This window comes from Rhinopithecus bieti, unplaced genomic scaffold (genome assembly GCF_001698545.2).
Source record: "Rhinopithecus bieti isolate Rb0 unplaced genomic scaffold, ASM169854v2 scaffold_44592, whole genome shotgun sequence".
Taxonomy (NCBI): Eukaryota; Metazoa; Chordata; class Mammalia; order Primates; family Cercopithecidae; genus Rhinopithecus; species Rhinopithecus bieti.
In genome coordinates, this window is record NW_016818423.1 from 1,511,607 (window position 1) to 1,531,300 (window position 19,694).

Consider the following 19,694-nt stretch of genomic DNA (forward strand, 5'->3'; position numbering starts at 1 on the left):
CTGATCCATTCAGCCCCTTCCATCATCACTGACTTGTCCAGTTCTGCTGCAGAGTCGCCATGGTGGTGCCCTCGTATCTTGCATATTCCACAGTGCCTTCAAGCAGTCGCCACAGCCTCAGGACTGGCACATTCACTTGAGCTGCCTGAGTGGAGCCTTTGGGCAAAGTTGGCAAGACTCTTGCATCAGAGAGGATCACACACACAAAAGAAAGTTTTCCCTGATCTGGGGGCTCACAGGCTAGTGAAGGGAAAAGGTACTTTTAGGTATAGACAGGTCAATGGTGTTGAGAGCAGAGAGGAGGCCCCTGCCCCCTTCAGCAAGGGGAGGGGGTGATACCTGGAATGACCTGAACCAAAGGGCAGGGAGATGAATGTCATTTAGTGATGAAATGGTATAGCTGGGAAGCAGGTGCATGGGACGGGGAGAAGGGGTGAGGCTGGGCCCAGAGTCTGGGTACCAGGTTAAGGAATGTGGGCTAGATCCAGAGGGCAGGGGGTGGGGGTGGCAGCTGAAGGTGTTTCAGTAGGAAATTGATAGGCTCCAGGAGTAAAGCAAAAGGCATGGAGCCAGGCATAGTCCAGTTGAGGCCCAGGTTAAGAGGGGTGGACACTCATCACTGCTATTTGGGTCTGTGCTATGGGTAGGCTCCTATAGCCCTGGCCTGCCCAAAGGAATGCACAGGGGCCTCTTAATTGTATGCATTCTTTAAGGAGAGCACATTCTCTGTTCAGTTTTTACACCCCTCATTTACCCACCTCAAGCCTGGGACTCCAATATGGGAGATATTCTGCTGGTGGCCTCACCCAGCACCCTGTTCTCTCTGGGTCCTGGGTTGGTCTGGCACAAAGGATGATATGTGCTGAATGCCCAGGAAATGGCAGAGACAACCCATGTGCCCTTCCCTCCAGGTGTCCATAAATAGATGTGTCCACATTGGCTGTGACAGTCCCAGCAGAGCCTCTGACCCTTCTAGCTGGGTCCTGATACATGTTTTCTGTGCTGGCCATGTTATTTCCAGTCGCAGATCCTCTGGAGGGTTAGGCGGGTGCCGCCCCAACTCTTGGAGATTCCAAGCAAAGCAGCTCTGATAAGGAGGTTTCTGACCCCCCCAGTGAAGCAGCTGAGGATGGGAACCACAGGGGTGCTCCCTCTGTCAGCAGCATTACCATTACCATTACTCTAGCAGCTCCGGTGGGGAAGGAGAGGGATTTCCGTTGTCCCCAGTCTGGCCCCCTGGTTATTGAAAAAGGTCAGAATTACTCTCTCCCCTTGTGGAGTGGTCTGAGTGTTGGAAATACCCAGGAAGAAGCCCTGAGCAGGTGCCGTCAGGAGCAGTGCCCATGGCTCCCCACATCAGCCAGAGGCCCAACCCCGGGAAGCCACTCCTGCCCGGGGATGGGGAAGGTGGGCTGGGTGGCTGTGTGCACTGCCCTGGGCCAGCTCACTTGAGCCTGCTGAGCCGCCTAGCCAAACATGAGCCTCTCTCCTGTTGTATCAGATGCTGCTCTGGGGACCTGTGCCAGGAGCCTCTGCCAGGGCTTTAAATAGCTGCCCCCATTGATCTGGCTGCAGGCAGCAGAAGCCACACTGGGTTAGCCTCCATCAAGCGCTCAGGTTTCCCTGAGGACTGGAGTCAAGTGCCAGGGAATGGCGTGGTCTTCCCTATGACCTGGTGCTCCCCACACCTGTCTCCAGGGCCTGGGGGGTGGGGAGGACTCTTGTCACTTCATCTGCAGCAAAATACAGCCCCCACCACCTACCAGAGAAAACTGTCTGGCATTGTAGGGAAAGGGGGTTTGCCTTCAAAAGACTGTTGCTTACTTTCAGTAGAATGGGGAATGACACTGGTATCTTCCTTAAGGGTTGTTACAGGGATGAAATGTACGTAAAGTGCTCAACAGGGCACTGGACTCACTCCATTGATGGCTGTCTTTGCTCGAAGTGTCTTCCTGATGCTGCTGCTGTTGCTGCTTGTGCTTTTTCTATGCTTACATTCTCCCTCTCCTCTCCTCTCTCTCTCCTCTCTCCTCTCTCTCCTCTCTCCTCCTCTCCTCTCTCCCTCTCTCGTCTCTCCTCTCCCCCGCCCCACCCACTTTCTGACAAAGCCACCACCATTTTGTAAGGAACTGTAGCTTCTCTCTTAAACTGCCGGGAAAGGGAAAATCTTTTTAAAATAGCCATCACACAACTGACAGGGTCCCCTAGGTTCAGGCGGGGAGGTGAGGTCGAGTGAGAGGAACGGCTTAGCAGACGCGGGGATGCTCCTCCCTTCTCACCCCTCCGAGCTAAGGAGACGGTCACTTTCTCTTTAAATGCAAATGAACTCCCTCCAGCTTAGCTTTCACCCGGTGGTGTTCCCGGGAGGAGAGGGCGGAGGGCGGAGGGACCTTGCACCGAAGCATCCTCGAGACCCCAAACCTCCAGGTCAGTAGCCCCCTGAGAAAGTGAGGGCGGGGGCGGAATGACGCGGGTCTGACGCTCCGTCTTCGAGCGCGGCTCCAGAGCTGAGCGATGAGTTTGGCACATGGCTTTGGAGCCCGGGCGTGGGAAATAGATCCCCGGTCGCCCCAGCCGCTCCTGGGGAGCACAGGCTCTATCAAGTCCCTAATTGGGTCAGGCTGCTGCAGGGAGAGGCAAACGATGCGCTCCCGTCTCCCGTCCCCACACTCGCAGACCCCGTCGGTGCCAGCCAGCTATGTGCCAGTGTAAATGCTTCAGCGCCACCCATCCCCACCGCCACCCCCAGTCCCAGAATTCGGAGTTAGGCTTGGTGGCAGCAGCCTGGAGACCCCCAGAGGAGTGGACCCCAGCCGACCAGAGGCTTGGGGGGGCGGGGCTGGACCGGGGACCGCGGAGCAGCCTAGCCACAGGCACAGCCTTTGTCGGAGGCCCAGGCAGCCAGGGGCCGACCACCCAGCCCACCCTGGCTGCAGCTGAAGCCCAGCAGGGACTTTCCGACCGGGAAAAATGAAGCAGCTGGAAGAAAGCACACCCGGGGGAACTTCTGGGAGTCCCTAATGTTTTCGGTTGGGGGTGGGTGGAAAAGGAGGGATGCCGGTGTCTATGTGGGGGAAACCCACAATGAACCCTGCCCTGTGTTCCGCGGCTTCTACAACTACCCAGACTCTGGGGTCTTCCCAGACGCCCCCACCCGCACCTTGTCCCCCTCCCATACTGACAGGGTTTGTCAGTATCTGCTTAGGCCACTAATAGAATGGGGCTTAGTTAAGACACCCCTAATCTGCAGCTCACCTCTGTCCTGTCTCCCACTACATTTCCTCTGCCAGCCCCGCCCCCCAGCCACCGGGACAGGAAGCCCCAGTAGCGCCAAGATACTTGTGTCTGGTCCCACCCTTTCAGGAGGGGCCTAGATTTTCAGGCTTAAGGGGAATTAGGGTGGGCCTTAGAAGGTCCTTCAAGTGTACACGATCCCAGCAGCAGCCACTGGCATCTGGCTCTGCCCCTACTGTACAGATGAGGGGACAAGCTGGAAGGTGCCAGGTCCCTTCCCTGGTGCAGTTCTCAGGGATTTCTGGGTAAAGGGTTAACTCTGCCCCTGGCTATCTTTGTGGGGTTGCTTCCCTCCTAGGCCTGAGGCCCAGCCAGTGCCCAATGGATGACAAAAAGAAGAAACGGAGTCCCAAGCCCTGCCTGGCCCAGCCAGCCCAGGCCCCAGGCACACTACGCAGGGTCCCTGTGCCTACCAGCCACAGTGGCTCCTTGGCCCTAGGACTTCCTCATCTGCCATCCCCCAAGCAGCGGGCCAAGTTCAAGAGGTGGGTACAGAAGGGAAGCAAAGAAGGAGGGACCCAACTCTGGGTTGCACTGTAGAGAGGAAGGCAAGGGGGGCCTCTGCCTTTAGTTCCTAAGCAATACTTGATGCCTTTCTGGAGCAGGCCCCTGAGCACTCAGAGCTCACTCAGACCCAGTCCCTACCCTCAGCTGTGTGGCAAAAGGGCCAGGTAGGTCCCTGGGATCACATAGCGTGAGGATGCGCCTCAGAGGATGGAGTGAGCAATTCTGCCAGAAAGTGAATGTTCCACGCTGAGAGGCTTACCTGGTATAAATGTGGAAGAAAGCCATTACCTGAAAGGTTTCAGGAACCACAGGTGGTTTGGGGGCCCTGGAGTATCAGGGGACAGGAAATGGTGAGGGAATACCTGGGGGCACAATTTGAATTATCTGTTGAATTTTTTTTTATGATTGGGAGTTTGCATGCTGCCTTATAATGTGTCCGTGTTTCTTCCCCACTAAATACAATGTATTGTTTCTCCAGTTGTTCCAAATAAGACCACTGTGTTTTCCTGTGTTGCCCAAGAGGCATGAAGCTCAAGGCTGTGGGGAGAGTAGCAGGAAAGGCAACTGGGAAGGCAGGAGGGCCAGACTGGCAGGGGCATTCAATTTTATCCTGAGAGCAGTGGAAATTTTCAGAAAGTTTTTTCGGTTTATTGGTTTGGCTTGTTTTCTATGTATTTTGTTTTGTTTAAAACAGTTTTTAAATAGAAGAGGGTTGGCTGGGCATGGTAGCTCACGCCTGTAATCCCAGCACTTGGGGAGGCCGAGGCAGGCAGATCACCTGAGGTCAGGAGTTTGAGACCAGCTTGGTCAACATGGTGAAACTTCGTCTCTATTAAAAATACAAAAATTAGCAGGGCGTGGTGGTGGGCACCTATAATCCCATTTACTCAGGAGACTGAGGCACGAGAATCGCTTGAACCCGCAAGGCAGAGGTTGCCGTGAACCAAGATTATGCCATTGCACTCCAGCCTGTGTGACAGTGAGACTCTGTCTCAAACAAACAAACAAAAAAATTTAATTAAAAAAAAGAAGAGGGCTGGGGGTGGTGGCTCATACCTGTAATCCTAGTACTCTGGGAGGCCAAGGCAGGTGGATGACCTCAGGTTAGGAGTTCGAGACCAGCCTGGCCAACATGGTGAAACCCCATCTCTACTAAAAATAAAAAAAATTAGCAGGGTGTAGTGGCAGCCGCCTATAAATCCCAGCTACTCAGGAGGCTGAGGCAAGAGAATCACTTGAACCCAGGAGGCGAGGTTGCAGTGAGCCGAGATCGTGCCACTGCACTCCAGCCTGGGCAACAGAGACTCTGTCTCAAAAAAAAAAAAAAAAAAAAAAAAAAAAAAAAAAAAGAGGGACAGAAAGATATTTTGGGAGGAGGTAAGACAGCCCTGGTGACAATAAGGGAGTAGCTGTCTCTACATACACTGAAGACTAGGGAGGATAAGTGACTCCCTCAGGGTCATAGAACAAATGAGTGAGGCACTCAGACAGGAACCCAGGGACCCCCTTTCAGGCACTGCTCTGGCTGTTATTAGCAGAAAAGACTTCTTTTTGACCTCTTCACACCTCCTCAACCCTTCCTAGTTCCCAAGGGAGAACCATAAACTTATCCATTTATGCTAGTGAGTAGATGGGCAGATGAGTTAGTGCAGATAGGCAGATAAATTAGTGCATAGGTAGATGGCACAAAAGGCCTGGAGGTGCCTGACTGCCCCCCACCCTGTGATCATGGTCATGTCCACCCCATCCAGAGTAGGCAAGGAGAAGTGCCGCCCAGTCCTGGCTGGAGGTGGAAGCGGCTCTGCAGGCACGCCCCTGCAGCACTCCTTCCTGACTGAGGTGACCGATGTCTATGAGATGGAGGGGGGACTCCTGAACCTGCTCAATGATTTCCACTCGGGCCGGCTGCAGGCCTTCGGTGAGTCCTGGGGGCTGGTTTCAGCGGGTCTGTGGATAGGGCTGGAGGGCCCAGTCCATGGGGCATGGCTGGGACCAGGGTTCCAGGAATCTTTCCCAGGGTTCAGCCAGGGGCTTCATTCCAGGGAAGGAGTGCTCCTTTGAGCAGCTGGAGCACGTTCGGGAGATGCAGGAGAAGCTGGCCCGGCTGCACTTCAGCCTGGATGTGTGTGGGGAGGAGGAGGACGATGAAGAGGAAGAGGATGGGGTCACTGAGGGGCTGCCAGAGGAGCAGAAGAAGACAATGGCTGACCGTAACCTGGACCAGCTGCTTAGCAATGTGGGTTCATGTCTGGGTGCTTTGGTTCCTGGGGGTGGAGGAGGTACATACTCCCAAAACCATTCCTGGGCCCTGGGTGAAAAGGTGGGAGTGCATGGATCCAAGAGCTCTGGGCCCCTCAACCTCCCCAGAAGATAGCCCCCAGAGCACTGGGGATTTGGCCTGGTTCCCCTCCTAACAGAAGCCTCCCTTTTTCTCTTTGTTGACAGCTGGAAGACCTAAGTAATTCGATGTATCCTTTCCAAGGAACCCGTCTGTGTGTGTGTGTTCCTGAGAGGTCAGTTTCCTCCTCCCCAGCCCTCCAGGAGTATTCACACATAACCAACTTCCCCACCTCTTGCAGTCCTGTCAGATTTAGCCACAGACTGCCCGAACCCAGGTACAGGAATTTAGAATTTCCCCAAAATTAGAAGAAAAGTGGTTGCAGGGGATGTTTTACTACTGATCAAAATCTTTGTGAGTACTTTAGCTGGTATCAGTCATGGCAAAGCTTGTGATGTCCTCCTATCCTTTCAGCATTGAGCAATTATTTTTACTAATTTACACTACCACCTCACCTAGTCCTCAGTCAGAACAGAGCGCGAGTGCGTGTGCGCACACCCGTGTGTCTGACCTGCACGATCTGGATGAAGAGAGAGGGGGTGAGAGAGGGCAGGCGGGGACTGCAACCTCAGTTCACAGACGGCCGAGACCCTCGTTCCCGGACCTTTGCACAGGTGAAGGAACTAAGCCTTTGCAGGATGGGAGACCAGGGTGGCAGGAAGGACTGGTCCAAAGCGCCACGATCCTTGACGGGCACAGCCAGAAGCTCCACCTGGCCGAGAACGCCGAGCCTGAGGAGCAGTCTGCTGCGTAGGTGTCCCACGCAGGCCCACACTGCCCCTCTCATTCTCTTCAAACTGTGACTTTTTACGGACTCGGGCGGGTGTTCCGCGGCCCCCCAGGTGCTATGCGGAAGGGGGGCGTTGGATGGAATTAAACCGGAAAGCAAGCAAGCGGCTCCGTGTCCTGCTTCCCCTCCTTGCGCCTTTCCTCCCGGCCTCCGCGGAGACAGCCCAGCGCCGCGTACCTTCAAGTGCACATTGCGGCTGTGGGAGGGGGAGTCGGGGGCTGGGGCGACGCAGGTGCGCCTGTCGCGAGGACGCCTCTAACCTGGACTGGAAGAGGTTGCCGTGGGGACAGCGTGGGCGGGGCCCACGCCCGCGCATGCTCAGGAACGACGCCGACTAATGACGCACTTCGCAGGCGCGCAGGCCGCAGGGCCGTTGGCTCCCATGGAGGAAAAGCTGCTGGTTCGGAAGGTGTCGGCATTGCAGGTGCGAGGGCGGGCGCGGGGTGCACAGGATTTTTCCCTCAGGGAAATCATGGGGTCTCGTACCTGGACCTCCCAGAGAGATGCTACCACGTTCAGTCCCCTAACCGCGCGCCAACCTCTGGAGATACCGGCTGTCCCCAACCGCGCTGAGGAAAGCTGAGACCCACGGACTCCCTGCCCTGCGCGCCCCCACTCCCACCACACGGTCGCGCGGGATCAGGGAAACGGGAAGAGCCTTAAGGCGAGGAGGGGCATCCAGTCCGGCATTCTCCCTTGAGCCCCCCGGAGTCCCAGCGCACAGCCCACCTATCCTTTCCCCGCCATCAGGTCCCCTCCTGCATTCGCCGGGACGACCTCTCCAGGACAGTCCTCCGAGATGCCCCCTCTCTTACCGTGGTAAGAGACTTCTTTCCTCTCATTCTCCATACCAGGCCTGCGTCCGGGGCTTCTTGGTCCGACGCCAGTTCCAGAGCCTGCGAGCTGAGTATGAGGCGATTGTACGGGAGGTCGAGGGCGACCTGGGCACGCTTCAGTGGACCGAGGGCCGCATTCCCAGGCCGCGATTCCTCCCAGAGGTAGAACACACCTAGGAGAGAAGGGAAGGAGGGACTTGGGCAGGGTGGAACCCACCTTGTCCCGGTGACAAGCTTTTCTCACTGGAAGAGGCAGTAGACTCACCTCCTCACACCCCACTCCTTAACCCTCAGCAACTTATCTACTAGATCGTGGTGCCCAGATACTTGGAAGGGTTTAATCTTAGGGCTCTCACATCTCTCTTGTTTCTCAGAAGGCGAAATCCCATCAGACCTGGAAAGCAGGAAACAGGGTAGCAAATCCAGAGCAGGGGCTGTGGAACCACTTCCCGTGTAAAGATTCTGAGGGAGAGGCCACCTGGGAGGAGATGGTGCTGAAAAAGTCAGGAGACAGCTCAGCAAATCAAGGAAGCGTCTGCAGAGATCACAGCTCCTGGCTTCAGATGGAGCAGAACAGGAAACCCAGCCAAGAGGAGACCAGAGACATGATAAGGATGGAGAATCCAGGTACCTCTCTGCCAAGATCAGGGCAAGCCCCTGACCCTCACTGTGCCTCAGCCTCCCCATCTGAAGAGTGAAAGGCTCGCGCTAGATAAGCTGCATCCCTTTCCCGTCTTCCCTCTGCCGGAACAGGGCCATCACATGGTTGGGCAGTGGTGGGAAGGGAGTTTCCAAAGTCTAAGGCTAGGCCATTTCCCAGGGTCTGCTCCCTCAAGGTTTTCTCCTTCCTTTCTTCCCTCCTTCACAGAAGCCACAGATCCAAGACTGCCCCACAGCCAACCTCAGCTTCAAGAACTTCAGTACCACTGCAGCCACTTGGCCATGGAATTGCTGTGGCTGCAACAGGCCATCAATAGCCGTAAGGAGGTAACACTAACCTGGAACTCTTTCAGAACATTTAGGGTCAAGGGTGGGGGTTCGGGAGAGACCTCCTGCCATGCCCAAGCAGGCCTACTTGGTACAATGTATGTTCTCTCCCCCAACAGTACCTAATTCTCAAACAAACACTGAGATTCCCAGAGGCAGGCCCGATCAGAGAGGAGCCAGGCGTGTGCCCAGAACATGGGGAACAGACCTGTAAGAGGGACCAGTCACAACCAAGCGCACCACTGGAGGACCAGTCCTACAGAGACAGGACCGCTGGAGAGCTAGAACAGGAGAATGACTCCTGTCAGAGGGTCAAATCACCCCACAGATCCCCAGGATGTTTGGCCACTACACAAAAAAACATTGCTGGGGCTAAGTGCAGAGAACCATGCTACAGCCGGTCTGGACCCCCATCAAACAGCCAGGCCTTGGGGGACAGGCTCATCAAAGGGCCAGATGATGGAAGACAGACCTTTGGAGGGACCTGCCTGCTACAGATGAAAATCCTGGAGGACCAGCTTCCCAGAGGCTTAAAACCTAGGGACCATTGTCCCAGGAAGTCCAGGACACAGCTGTCTGCACTCTATGAGGACCCAAATATTAAGGAGACGTCTCCCAGAAAACTAGATCACAAAGAGCCTGACTGCCGAACAGCCAGGACACAAGAGTTGGGCCTCTCAGAGGACCACATCATCTGGGATGGGACCTTGGCAGGGCCAGAGCATAGTGTCCTCGATCTCTGGAGGACTAAACCACCCAAAGGCCAGATCCCCACTGATAGAAGCTCCAGAGATGGAACCTCCTATGAGCCTAGTCATGAAGGACAGAAAAACCAGAGAACTATACCATGGAGATCAAAGTCACCTGAGATCCTGTCTTCTACAGGGGCAGGCTGTACAGGAGAGGAACAGTGGAGGGGCAGGCCATGGAAAACAGGACCACCTGGCTAGACCCTGAAGCCAGGAGAGGATCAAGTTCCAAAGGGGAATGCTATGAAAGGGCAGTGAGACAAGACCTCATCCTACCTCCCTGACCAGCTCTGCCTTCTGCTCCTGCCCCTGGCCATTGGTGGCTAGTGGGGCCAAGAGAAGCTGGAGTAGAGAGCTGGCATGAGTATAGGGAAGCAGGAAGGACACGCTTTCAATCCTCTGCCTGTGACTCAATCCAAATTTGTTGATAAGGGGCTGGGCGCAGTGACTCATGCATGTAATCCCAGCACTCTGGGAGGCCAAGGCGAGTGGATCACCTGAGGTCAGGAGTTTGAGACCAGCCTGACCAACATGGTGAAATGAAACCCCATCTCAACTAAAAATATAAAAATTAGCCAAGCATGGTGGCATGTGCCTGTAGTCCCAGCTACTTGGGAGGCTGAGGCAGGAGAATCGCTTGAACCCAGAAGGCAGAGGTTGCAGTGAGCCAAGATGATGCCACTGTACTCCAGCCTGGGCTATGGAGCGAGACATGGTCTCAAAAAAACAAAACAAATTTGTGGCTAAGGAGTTACCTAGGGGAAGTGGAATGGGAGACCTGTTGGGAATAAAGCTTTTTCTTAGATTCTGAGCCTGGCTGCTTTCATCTTCTTCTTCTGGCCAGGACAGACTCTGGGCCCTGCTGTTCACTTCCTACTGGCATGGGGCATTGACCCTGGAGCCAGCTGGGAGCCATGGCCCAGGAACAGATCTAGCTATCCTCCTTAGGGAACAGCTCCCAGAGCTGATCCCCCATTGAGCTCAGCCTTGTGCTTTAGAGTGGCAAGGAGGCTCTGGAGAGTAAGGTAACACCTATGTTTAAGTATGATCTCCCAAGGCCGGGCACGGTGGCTCAAGCCTATAATCCCAGCACTTTGGGAGGCTGAGGCAGGCGGATTACCTTAGGTCAGGAGATCGAGACCATCCTGGCTAACACGGTGAAACCCCGTCTCTACTAAAAAATACAAAAAACTAGCCGGGCGATGTGGCGGGCGCCTGTAGTCCCAGCTACTCGGGAGGCTGAGGCAGGAGAATGGCGTAAACCCGGGAGGCAGAGCTTGCAGTGAGCTGAGATCCGGCCACTGCACTCCAGCCTGGGCCGCAAAGCGAGACTCCGTCTCAAAAAAAAAAAAAACGTATGATCTCCCCAGGGCAGATTGGATCAAACCCTGAATGCAGATAAATGCTCCTGCCACAGTCTCCCTCTGCCTTCTTGGGTGAGAGGGCAGGACTCCACCTCTGATTGGCAATGTTCCCAGCCCTTCCTTGGTTGCCTGGCAACAGCTCTGTGTCTCTGACTGAGGATACACTATGGCAGGTGGCAGTCCAGCAGCCAAGAGGGTAGTGGTGTACCGGAATGGAGACCCTTTCTTCCCAGGCTCCCAGCTGGTGGTGAGTCAACGCCGCTTCCCCACCATGGAGGCTTTCCTCCGTGAGGTGACATCAGCTGTGCAGGCCCCACTGGCTGTGCGTGCCCTCTACACACCTTGTCATGGCCACCCTGTCACCAACCTGGCAGACTTGAAGAACAGAGGGCAGTATGTGGCCGCTGGATTTGAACGATTCTACAAGCTCCAGTGAGTGGGCTGGGGCTGTTCAAAGAGCCTAGCAAGGGAGGTAATGGCAAGAGTGTGTATTCAGTACCTACCATGTATGTACCAGCACGTTACTGGTACTTACTGAACTCTATGTCGGGCGGGGGAGATGGTTTTGCCTCCATTAGAAAGGGAAAACACAGAGAAAACCTGCCTAAGAATACACAACAAATAGCTGAACTGAAATTCAAATAGAATTCTGTGTGTTACTAACGTTTATGCCCATCACAGCCAAGATCAGCCTGTGGGAAGACCACTGCCCCACAGGGTTAGCCCTTTTCCAAAAGCTCTTCTTGCTTGGACTCCCTATCACTGAACACTCTAAATCCGCCCATCCATTCCTCCCCACTGTGCTTAGGCATCTCAGACTCTCCTGTTAGGCTAGAGTCATCCCCCATTGCAGGAGAAGACTGTCTTCCAGGGTGGGAGAAGAATTTGAGTACCTGAGTCTCTGACTCATGTCTGGCTTCCAGGTCCTATGCTTAGCTCTCAGCTGAGGTTGCTTACTATATAAGGATCAAGAGCGGGGAAGCGGCTGGGCGTGGTGGCTCATGCCTGTAATCCTAACGCTTTGGGAGGCCGAGGTGGGCGGATCACCTGAGGTCAGGAGCTCGAGACCAGCCTGACCATCGTGGAGAAACCCCATCTCTACTAAAAATACAAAATTAGCTGGGCGTGGTGGTGCATGCCTGTAATCCCAGCTGCTCGGGAGGCTGAGGCAGGAGAATCGCTTGAACCCGGGAGGCAGAGGTTGCAGAGCCAAGATTGTGCCACTGCACTCCAGCCTGGGCAACAAGAGTGAAACTCCATTTCAAAAAAAAAAAAAAATTAGCCGGGCCTGGTAGCACATACCTGTAATCGCAGCTACTCAGGAGGCTGAGGCAGGAGAATCACTTGAACCCAGGAGGCAGAGGTTGCAGTAAGCTGAGATTGCACCACTGCACTCCAGCCTGGGGGACAGAGTAAGACTCTGTGTCAAAAGAAAAAAAAAAGGCCGGAGGAGGGAAGCTAGGTAGACTTAGAATCTAGGCTTCATTCCTTGTGTGACTTTAGGCAAGTCACTTAATTTCTTGAAGTCTCATACAAAATGGAGATAAAACAACCTATTTCATGAATGAGAACATTCTTAGGATATAGCAGGATGCATAATGCACTAGTTTCTAGTTTCTCTTGACATTTTTTTTTTTTTTTTTTTTTGAGATAGGGTCTTGCTCTGTCACCCAGGCTGGAGTGCAGTGCAGTGGCGTGATCATGGCTCACTGCAGCCTCGAACTCCAATCCTCCTGCCTCAGCCTCCCAAGTAGCTGGGGCCACACGTGCATGCCACCATGCCTGGCTAATTTTGGTTTTGTTTTTGTTAGCAATGAGGTTGTCCAGGCTGGTCTCAAACTCCTGGGCTCAAGTGATCCTCCCGTCTCAGCCTTCCAAAGAGCTGGGATTACAGGTGTGAGCCACTATGCCCAGCCCTCTTGACCTTTAATCTCACGGTTAGCATTGAGACCCCAGTCTGGATTTCCAGACTTACCCAGCACTTACCCAGCCAACACTTGAGCACTCAAGGAGTCCTAGGGCAGGTTCAAGTGCCAATATCTGTTTCTGGATGGAGATGACTGCCACTATTCCATGAGGAGGGGTATCTGGTGAGCTGTGCCCCAACCCAATACTGACATCTGCCAGGCTATTGAGGCCTCAGGCTCCACAACATGACCTGTGACCTATCTGCCCTTTCAGCTATTTACCTCATGGAGGGAAAGATCCAGGTGGGAAGAGCTGCAGACTACAAGTGAGTCCGGGGGAACCTGTGCCCCAGCCCCTCTATCTTCCCACTCCTAGAACTGCCCCCAATTTGGTCTGGGAAGCCAGGGAAGCAGCAGGATCTGCCAGTTCCATGGGGGGTACTTTGGAGCCAGCTTCTGTCCTTCCTGGGGTGTGGGACTTCAAGACACTATTTCTTGCTTCTGTCCCAGCCTTTATCTCCACACTGGGGTCCCAAAGGAAAGAGGAAGCTGTGAAACACAGATTGGGGGAGGGGGTCGTTAGAATGTGACTTAGGGAACATTGAAGCACCTTTGGTGAAAGGTGTGACCTGTCTTATTCCTCCTGGCCCCCTTCCTGCCCCAGTCTGGTTCCGACCCCCTCACTCCACACCTTGGACGGACCCACCCCGAACCAAAGGCCCCGACTCTCCTAATTTGGAGGCCTGATTTGGGTTTCAGGGTCCTCCCGTGACTCGCCACTTGTGTGATGGGGCCGTTGGACGGTGGCTGCCTGCAGGTGCTCCCTGCTACATTCAGTGAGTGCCAGTGTTGGGGAGCAAGGGCGTCAATTTTTGTTTTTGTGAGACCAAGAAAATGGTGTAGAGTTTGTTCCAGGAGCCTCTGGCTACTGTTGGTAATATAGGAGTCCAGCATGCTTGATGGGTGAAAAGACACCAGTGTTATGGTTATTGCTGGCCCTGAGCCACCCTTCGCCTCACATGTAGGGACTCCTGGGGACACTCCCCCTTACCAGGCTTTTTGTCTCAGTGTGTTCAGGAATGGGGACCTGGTAAGTCCCCCATTTAGTCTGAAGCTGTCCCAGGCTGCCAGCCAGGACTGGGAAACTGTGTTGAAGCTCCTGACTGAGAAGGTCAAGTTGCAGAGTGGGGCTGTGTGCAAGTGAGTATGGGGACTGGGAGGGCCCAAAAGTCCCCAAAGAGAGCCTCCCCACTGGCTTCAGCTGTGGCTGAGGATGAAGAGGCAAAAGGAAAGCACATTCCCCAACATGGGACTTCCCCCTATGCCACTGGGAGAGGGCCCTCTGCCCAGCCCTCAGAGGCAGGGTAGAGCTTGGGTGACTGGTGCCGAGGCCAGAGGGCACCTTGGAATAGCTGCACCCACCCCCTCAGTCTGCTGAATGTGAAGAAGCATTGAGTCTACCAGCCCTTATCCTGCTTACCTCTCTCTCCCAGACTCTGCACCCTGGAGGGGCTCCCACTGTCAGCAGGGGAGGAGCTGGTAACTGGCCATTACTATGTGGCTGTCGGAGAGGATGAGTTCAAGGACCTTCCCTATCTGGAGCTGCTGGTGCCCCGCCCCTCCCTGCCCAGGGGCTGCTGGTATGTATGTGGGAGGTGGAGGGGTAACAGGCCAGGCAGAGGAAGCCACCCTCTGGGTCTGTGTGCTCTGACTCTATGCCCTCTACCCACTACAAGCCTTTCCTTTTGTCATTGTAGGTATCCTCCAGGCTCAAAGTCTAGGTCCCACATGCAGGGGGTAGGTGACACAGGGGACAATGAGGGGTGGGAAGGAAGGGGAGTGACTGGCTGACAACTCTTCTGGCACAGGCTCTGACCTTATTTCACTGCATCCTCTCTTTTTTTCTTTTATTTTAAATATAGAGATGAGTCTCATGGTATTGCACAGGCTGGTCTTGAACTCCTGGGCTGAAGCAATCCTCCCACCTTGGCCTCCCAAAGTGCTGAGATTATACTGTGCCTGGCCTGCATCCTCTTAACAATCTTTTTTTTTTTTTTTTTGAGACAGAGTTTCGCTCTTGTTGCTCAGGCTGGAATGCGATAGCACTATCGCGGCTCACTGCAACCTCCACCTCCCGGGTTCAAGCTGTTCTCCTGCTTCAGCCTCCCAAGTAGCTGGGATTACAGGCATGAGCCACCACACCCGGCTAATCTTTTTTTTTTTTTTTTTTTGAGACAGAGTCTCGCTTTGTTGCCCAGGCTGGCGTGCAGTGGCGTGCAATCTCGGCTCACTGCCAGCTCTGCCTCCCAGGTTCACACTGCTCTCCTGCCTCAGCCTCCCGAGTAGCTGGAACTACAGGTACCCGCCACTATGCCCAGCTAATTTTTTAAATATTTTTAGTAGAGACAGGGTTTCACCGTGTTAGCCAGGATGGTCTAGATCTCCTGACTTCGTGATCCACCTGCCTCAGCCTCCCAAAGTGCTGGGATGAAAGGCATGAGCCACCGTGTCCAGACACACCCAGCTAATTTTTTTAATTTTTAGTAGAGGCAGGGTTTCCCCATGTTGGTCAGGCTGGGGAGTAGGAAAGGTAAGAATGGCCAGCAACCAGGGTCCAAGCCCAGTGTCCCTTCTCTAGGCCCAAGGCCACAGGGCCCAGGTAACCCAGCCCTCTCCAAAGGAACCAGACGGAATTAAGCCATCCACTTTCTATGCCAGACCCCAGCAGACCATTCAGCCAAGAAGCAAGCTGCCCACACTCTCATTCCCATCAGGTGAGGGGTCCCTGGAGCTCACGCCCTTCTTAGCTGCCTTTTGACAGTGACATGGATTAGTCCCTGCTGTTGTTGGGGATGTCCATGGGAGAGAATGCCCAGACACAAAGCCGGCACTGAAAAAAAAAAAAGATAAAGGAGTCTGAGCCTACTCTGGCTCAGGAGACGGCCTGTTAAAAAAAAAAAAAAAAAGGCTGGTCCTAACCTCATCATAACTGTCTCCAGCTCCCCCCATCTGTATATCCTATTCCTTCTTCACAGGGCCTCATCACACGAAAAGAAGCGCCTGGAAAGGACAGTGCTTAAAGCGATGAGACTTCAGGGGTGGGATCTAGAGGGGATGGGGGTGGGACCAAAGGCCGACCTCTCACTTTCCTGCCATCCTGGGAGGTGGTGGGGAATGCAGAACCAGGTTCAGGGGAGAGAAAGGGGCTGGCACGAAGGTCCAGGGCAGGAATGCTGAGGGCTCTTCAGCCTGGGCATCACCCAGTGCTGCCTCCCTCTTTAGGAGTTACGGGAGTGTATGGAGCTCCCCACCCAAGGAAGGAGACCGTGGGGGCGCCCAGGAAGTAGCAGATGATGAAGACACCCAGACAGAGGAGCCCTTGGATCAGGTAAGCTGTTGGATCAGGGAACAGTATGTTGGGATGGGAGGAGCTCTGAGCTGGAAACTGGCAGCCCTGGGCCCCAGGAACAGTTCTCCCTTGTGACTGAAGGTAAATGATCTCCTAACTTCCTACCTTGTTACATGAGGAAGCAGTTCCTAATTTCCAGTTTCTTCCTTCTTTGGGGTCGGGGACCTCATGGCTGAGAGCTAGAGGCTGGCCATACTCACGGCTCCATTCTGTGTAGCCTTCCACCTCCTCCAGAGGGCAGCACAGATAGAGGAAGAGGCCCTGTCCCTAGAAAACCAGCCTGGGGCTGTGGCTGCTCTCAGCCTCAGCGCCAGCTCTGCCATCTTGAGAGCCAGCAGCTCCAGAGGGGAACTGGGGACCACCACTCTGGCCACCTTTTGTACTCGGCCTCCAGCAGCTTGTTCCTCAGGAGCCAGCACCTCCCCTGGGCTCACAGGGTACACGGCGGCCTCCTCAGCCCTCCCCGTTCTCCTGCTCCTAAACCCACAGCCCAGCCTTCCCTTCCTCTGAGCAGAGCAGTCCTGGCTTGGGGGCTGTTTCCTTATGGGATTCTGTGGTCACAGAAAGGAGTAGCTGACTGAGCCTGGGAGACAGGCTACAAACGGGGGAGCGGGTTTGTCACAATAAAAGAATACTTACTAACCTCTGTCTGTTTACCACAGATTTATTGACAGCTACTACTCGCCAGGTGTGCTGGGTGCTGGAGTCAGGTGGGGCTGGGGCTCACAGCTGTCTACCTGTTTAAGAGGGGCTGGCAGTGAGGATTTCTGCCCACCTCATGGGTGAGGCAGGCAAGGCTAATAGACAGCTCATCTCCTGCATCTGCCACTCTGATGTACCTTCTTCCCCTCAGTTCCATTCCTCATTCAGCCAAGGCGCTCTGACTGAGCCCTGGAGGCCTCCTGTTTGCATTTCTGGCTCAAAGTCTGCAGCTGGCCCTTTCCATGCAGCTGGGGTTCTGCAGTCCATGGAACCTGCCACCATGATAGTCCAGATCAGGCCACAGTAATGGTGGCTGGGCTGGGGGCCTGAGATGTCAGCAGGAAGAGAGCTGCTGGGGCAGAAAGGTTGCTGAAGGTGAGCGTAGAGTCTCCTGTACTAAATCCCAGCAGCTGAACAGCACTTGAAGGTTACAAAACCCTTTCACTCTTGTTCTCTTATTGTGATCCATGAGGTAGCTGTTATCCCCATAAGAGAGGAGGAAGCTGAAGCCAGAGAGGGGAAGTGCTAGGTCCATCCACTCACTGCCAGCACTTCATGGCCCAGGTGCTTCCTGGAGGCAGCAGAGCTGGAGGTGGGTTCAGCCCACTCAGAGGGTAGACGGCTGCCCCTGGGTCTTACTCACTGAGCTTGTGATGCAGAGTGAAATTCCTATCACAGTGAGCACCATGCCAGCAACTGCTCCTGGGATAATAGGCAGAAATCAAGGGGGTCTGAGCTTAGCCAGGCCAGTAGGAGCTGGTACAGGGCTGGAGGAAGGGCTCAGATGGGGTCTGGTCCTGAATCCCGCCCCAGCCTCTGTCTGTCCCCAGACTGTCCAGGGGAAGGGAACTCTGAAGGCCACAAGGAAGCAGAACAGCTGCAGAGGAAAGGGCAGGATGGGAAAAGGCCGTGTCCTCACCCACTCTGGGGAGATGGGTTCAGGGAAGGAACTAATACAGGTATGTCGATGTCCAAGGAGCTGAGTCCTGCACTCGCAGTAGCCTGACTTACGTTTTCCACCAATATCTTCTCCAAGGGCCTTGCCAACAATCAGTGTGAAGATGATGGCCAGAGAGTTACATATGGGCACAGCTAGGGTCAGATCTGGGTGGTCAGAATGGAAAGAATGCCTGAGATGCAACAAATGCCTTTCTAGGCACAAAACACTTCCATTATCATCATTTCATACCTTTAAGAAAGGTATCATAACCCCATCTTCCAGCTGAAGTCACAGCAAATCTCAGGACTCAAACCCACATCTCCTGACTCCACGTTCAGTGCTTCCCAGGATTCCAGCATGAAGACCTGAACTCTGAGGTCTGGGACCAGCCTGGTTTGATAATGAGAATGAAGTCTTTGCACTCAGAGAGAACTTGTGAGATCTCAAGGACATCTGCACAGATAGGCAGGCACCCAAATTCCAAAGGATGCAGTAGAGAGTCAAGTAACACCAAGCACAGCCACTATTGTGATACCATGGCCTAGGTGCTTTGTGTACATATCTCAATTTTCACAACACTGCAAGAAGGGGATTATCACCATTTTGCATAAAGGAAACAAAGGCTCAAAGAAGTCACATAAACTAAGGCAAGTTGAGGATTTAAACCAAGGCTTGCCTGACTCCTAAGCCTGCGCTGTTATTGAACTGTGGATACAGACAAAGCAGAACATCAGGTGAAGCACATTTTGTTTCTGTTTCAGCCCAAGCTCAGGCCTTATGGAGTTAAAAAGTGTCAGAAGGAAGAAGCCAGGACCTGTTCAGGACATTGGGCTGGACCTGTGGTGTGGGTAGAGGGCATCATAGCCCAAGATCTGTTCCTTAATTTTGAAGTTCCAAGGGACTGACTGCCAATAAGCAAACTTGAAAAAGAGTAATGGAGTTGGCTGGGCACGGTGGCTCATGCCTGTAATCCCAGCACTTTGGGAGGCCGAGGCAGGTGGATCACCTGAGGTCAGGAGTTTGAGATCACCCTGGTCAACATGCTGGAACCCCATCTCTACTAAAAATACCAAAAATTAGCCAGGCGTAGTGGCAGGCACCTGTAATCCCAGCTACTCAGGAGGCTGAGACAGGAGAAGTGCTTGCACCCGGGAGGCAGAAGTTGCAGTGAGCCAAGATCACGCCACTGCACTCCAGCCTGCAGAACAAGAGTGAAACTCCATCTCAAAAAAGAAAATAAAAGAAAAAGACTAATAGAGTTAACTTAAAATTTGTTGGCCAGGCATAGTGGCTCACGCCTGTATTCCCAGCACTGGGAGGCCGAGGCAGGTGGATCACCAGAGGTAGGGTGTTCGAGACCAGCTTGGCCAACCTGGGGAAACCCCGTCTCTACTAAAAATACAAATTATCAGCCGGGTGTGGTGGCAGGCACCTGTAATCCCAGCTACTTGGGAGGTTGAGTAACGAGAATTGCTTGAACCCGGGAGACGGACGTTGTAGTGAGCTGAGATCGCGCCGCTGCATTCCTGTCTGGACGACAAGAGGGAGACTCCATCTTTTTTTTTCTTTTTTTGAGACAGAGTCTCACTCTGCCACCCAGGCTGGAGTGCAGTGGCCGGATCTCAGCTCACTGCAAGCTCCGCCTCCCGGGTTTACGCCATTCTCCTGCTTCAGTCTCCTGAGTGGCTGGGACTACAGGTGCCGGCCACCTCGCCCCGCTAGTTTTTTGTATTTTTTAGTAGAGACGGGGTTTCACCGTGTTAGCCAGGATGGTCTCGATCTCCTGAACTCATGATCCGCCCGTCTCGGCCTCCCAAAGTGCTGGGATTACAGGCTTGAGCCACCCCGCCCGGCCGAGACTCCATCTTAAA

At 54.1% G+C, this 19,694-nt stretch overlaps 4 protein-coding genes across 17 annotated transcripts in view; 3 read left to right on the forward strand and 1 right to left on the reverse strand.

Annotated features, from left to right (window-relative positions):
* The first annotated feature begins 1,243 nt into the window (after window positions 1-1,243).
* On the forward strand, window positions 1,244-7,035 carry CCDC28B (coiled-coil domain containing 28B). Of its 3 annotated transcripts, XM_017857016.1 has the most exons (6): window positions 1,249-2,427; window positions 3,593-3,779; window positions 5,553-5,719; window positions 5,844-6,037; window positions 6,247-6,269; window positions 6,839-7,035. In XM_017857016.1, the coding sequence occupies exons 1-6, from the start codon at window positions 2,316-2,318 to the stop codon at window positions 6,891-6,893; spliced, it is 738 nt and encodes a 245-aa protein (XP_017712505.1). In that variant the 5' UTR covers window positions 1,249-2,315; the 3' UTR covers window positions 6,894-7,035. The 3 variants fall into 3 exon arrangements, with proteins under 3 accessions (XP_017712503.1, XP_017712504.1, XP_017712505.1); XM_017857014.1 differs by having other exon boundaries at window positions 1,244-2,427; window positions 6,247-7,035; XM_017857015.1 differs by lacking the exon at window positions 6,839-7,035 and having other exon boundaries at window positions 1,247-2,427; window positions 5,844-6,418.
* On the forward strand, window positions 7,036-10,312 carry IQCC (IQ motif containing C). Of its 3 annotated transcripts, none has more exons than XM_017857006.1 (5): window positions 7,036-7,353; window positions 7,680-7,927; window positions 8,140-8,392; window positions 8,634-8,752; window positions 8,872-10,312. In XM_017857006.1, the coding sequence occupies exons 3-5, from the start codon at window positions 8,254-8,256 to the stop codon at window positions 9,700-9,702; spliced, it is 1,089 nt and encodes a 362-aa protein (XP_017712495.1). In that variant the 5' UTR covers window positions 7,036-7,353; window positions 7,680-7,927; window positions 8,140-8,253; the 3' UTR covers window positions 9,703-10,312. The 3 variants fall into 3 exon arrangements, with proteins under 3 accessions (XP_017712495.1, XP_017712494.1, XP_017712493.1); XM_017857005.1 differs by having other exon boundaries at window positions 7,168-7,353; window positions 7,680-7,748; XM_017857004.1 differs by having other exon boundaries at window positions 7,168-7,353; window positions 7,784-7,927.
* A 490-nt stretch (window positions 10,313-10,802) lies between these two features.
* DCDC2B (doublecortin domain containing 2B) lies at window positions 10,803-16,818 on the forward strand. 5 transcript variants are annotated; one of them, XM_017857008.1, is made up of 8 exons: window positions 10,803-11,297; window positions 13,047-13,098; window positions 13,532-13,608; window positions 13,841-13,972; window positions 14,266-14,569; window positions 15,411-15,546; window positions 16,055-16,160; window positions 16,399-16,818. In XM_017857008.1, the coding sequence occupies exons 1-7, from the start codon at window positions 11,032-11,034 to the stop codon at window positions 16,117-16,119; spliced, it is 1,032 nt and encodes a 343-aa protein (XP_017712497.1). In that variant the 5' UTR covers window positions 10,803-11,031; the 3' UTR covers window positions 16,120-16,160; window positions 16,399-16,818. The 5 variants fall into 5 exon arrangements, with proteins under 5 accessions (XP_017712497.1, XP_017712499.1, XP_017712496.1 ...); XM_017857010.1 differs by lacking the exon at window positions 16,399-16,818 and having other exon boundaries at window positions 14,266-14,412; window positions 14,530-14,569; window positions 16,055-16,216; XM_017857007.1 differs by lacking the exon at window positions 16,399-16,818 and having other exon boundaries at window positions 16,055-16,216.
* The window catches only part of TMEM234 (transmembrane protein 234), an 8,820-nt gene continuing 5,479 nt past the window's right edge, over window positions 16,354-19,694 (reverse strand). The window contains exons 4-7 of one of the 6 annotated variants that reach the window (XR_001882396.1): window positions 17,895-17,987; window positions 17,021-17,155; window positions 16,825-16,918; window positions 16,354-16,448 (exon numbers count right to left, since the gene is read on the reverse strand). Coding sequence is in view for 5 of the 6 variants with exons in the window: in XM_017857017.1 (XP_017712506.1) it covers window positions 17,605-17,987 (383 nt within the window). In the remaining variant the exon portion in view is untranslated. Of the gene's footprint in view, window positions 16,449-16,824; window positions 17,988-19,694 lie in introns of those variants that run through there. The other 5 variants (XM_017857019.1, XM_017857018.1, XM_017857020.1 and 2 more) reach the window with 5 other exon arrangements.

Coding starts and splice junctions, on each gene's coding strand:
- CCDC28B (XM_017857014.1), top strand. CDS start 2,316: ATGCAAATGAACTCCCTCCAGCTTAGCTTTCACCCGGTGGTGTTCCCG. Junction 3,780..5,552: donor CAGCGGGCCAAGTTCAAGAG/GTGGGTACAGAA, acceptor CACCCCATCCAG/AGTAGGCAAGGAGAAGTGCC. Junction 6,038..6,246: donor TGGACCAGCTGCTTAGCAAT/GTGGGTTCATGT, acceptor CTTTGTTGACAG/CTGGAAGACCTAAGTAATTC.
- IQCC (XM_017857004.1), top strand. CDS start 7,267: ATGACGCACTTCGCAGGCGCGCAGGCCGCAGGGCCGTTGGCTCCCATG. Junction 7,928..8,139: donor GGCCGCGATTCCTCCCAGAG/GTAGAACACACC, acceptor CTTGTTTCTCAG/AAGGCGAAATCCCATCAGAC. Junction 8,393..8,633: donor GATAAGGATGGAGAATCCAG/GTACCTCTCTGC, acceptor CCTCCTTCACAG/AAGCCACAGATCCAAGACTG.
- DCDC2B (XM_017857008.1), top strand. CDS start 11,032: ATGGCAGGTGGCAGTCCAGCAGCCAAGAGGGTAGTGGTGTACCGGAAT. Junction 11,298..13,046: donor GAACGATTCTACAAGCTCCA/GTGAGTGGGCTG, acceptor CTGCCCTTTCAG/CTATTTACCTCATGGAGGGA. Junction 13,973..14,265: donor CAGAGTGGGGCTGTGTGCAA/GTGAGTATGGGG, acceptor TCTCTCTCCCAG/ACTCTGCACCCTGGAGGGGC.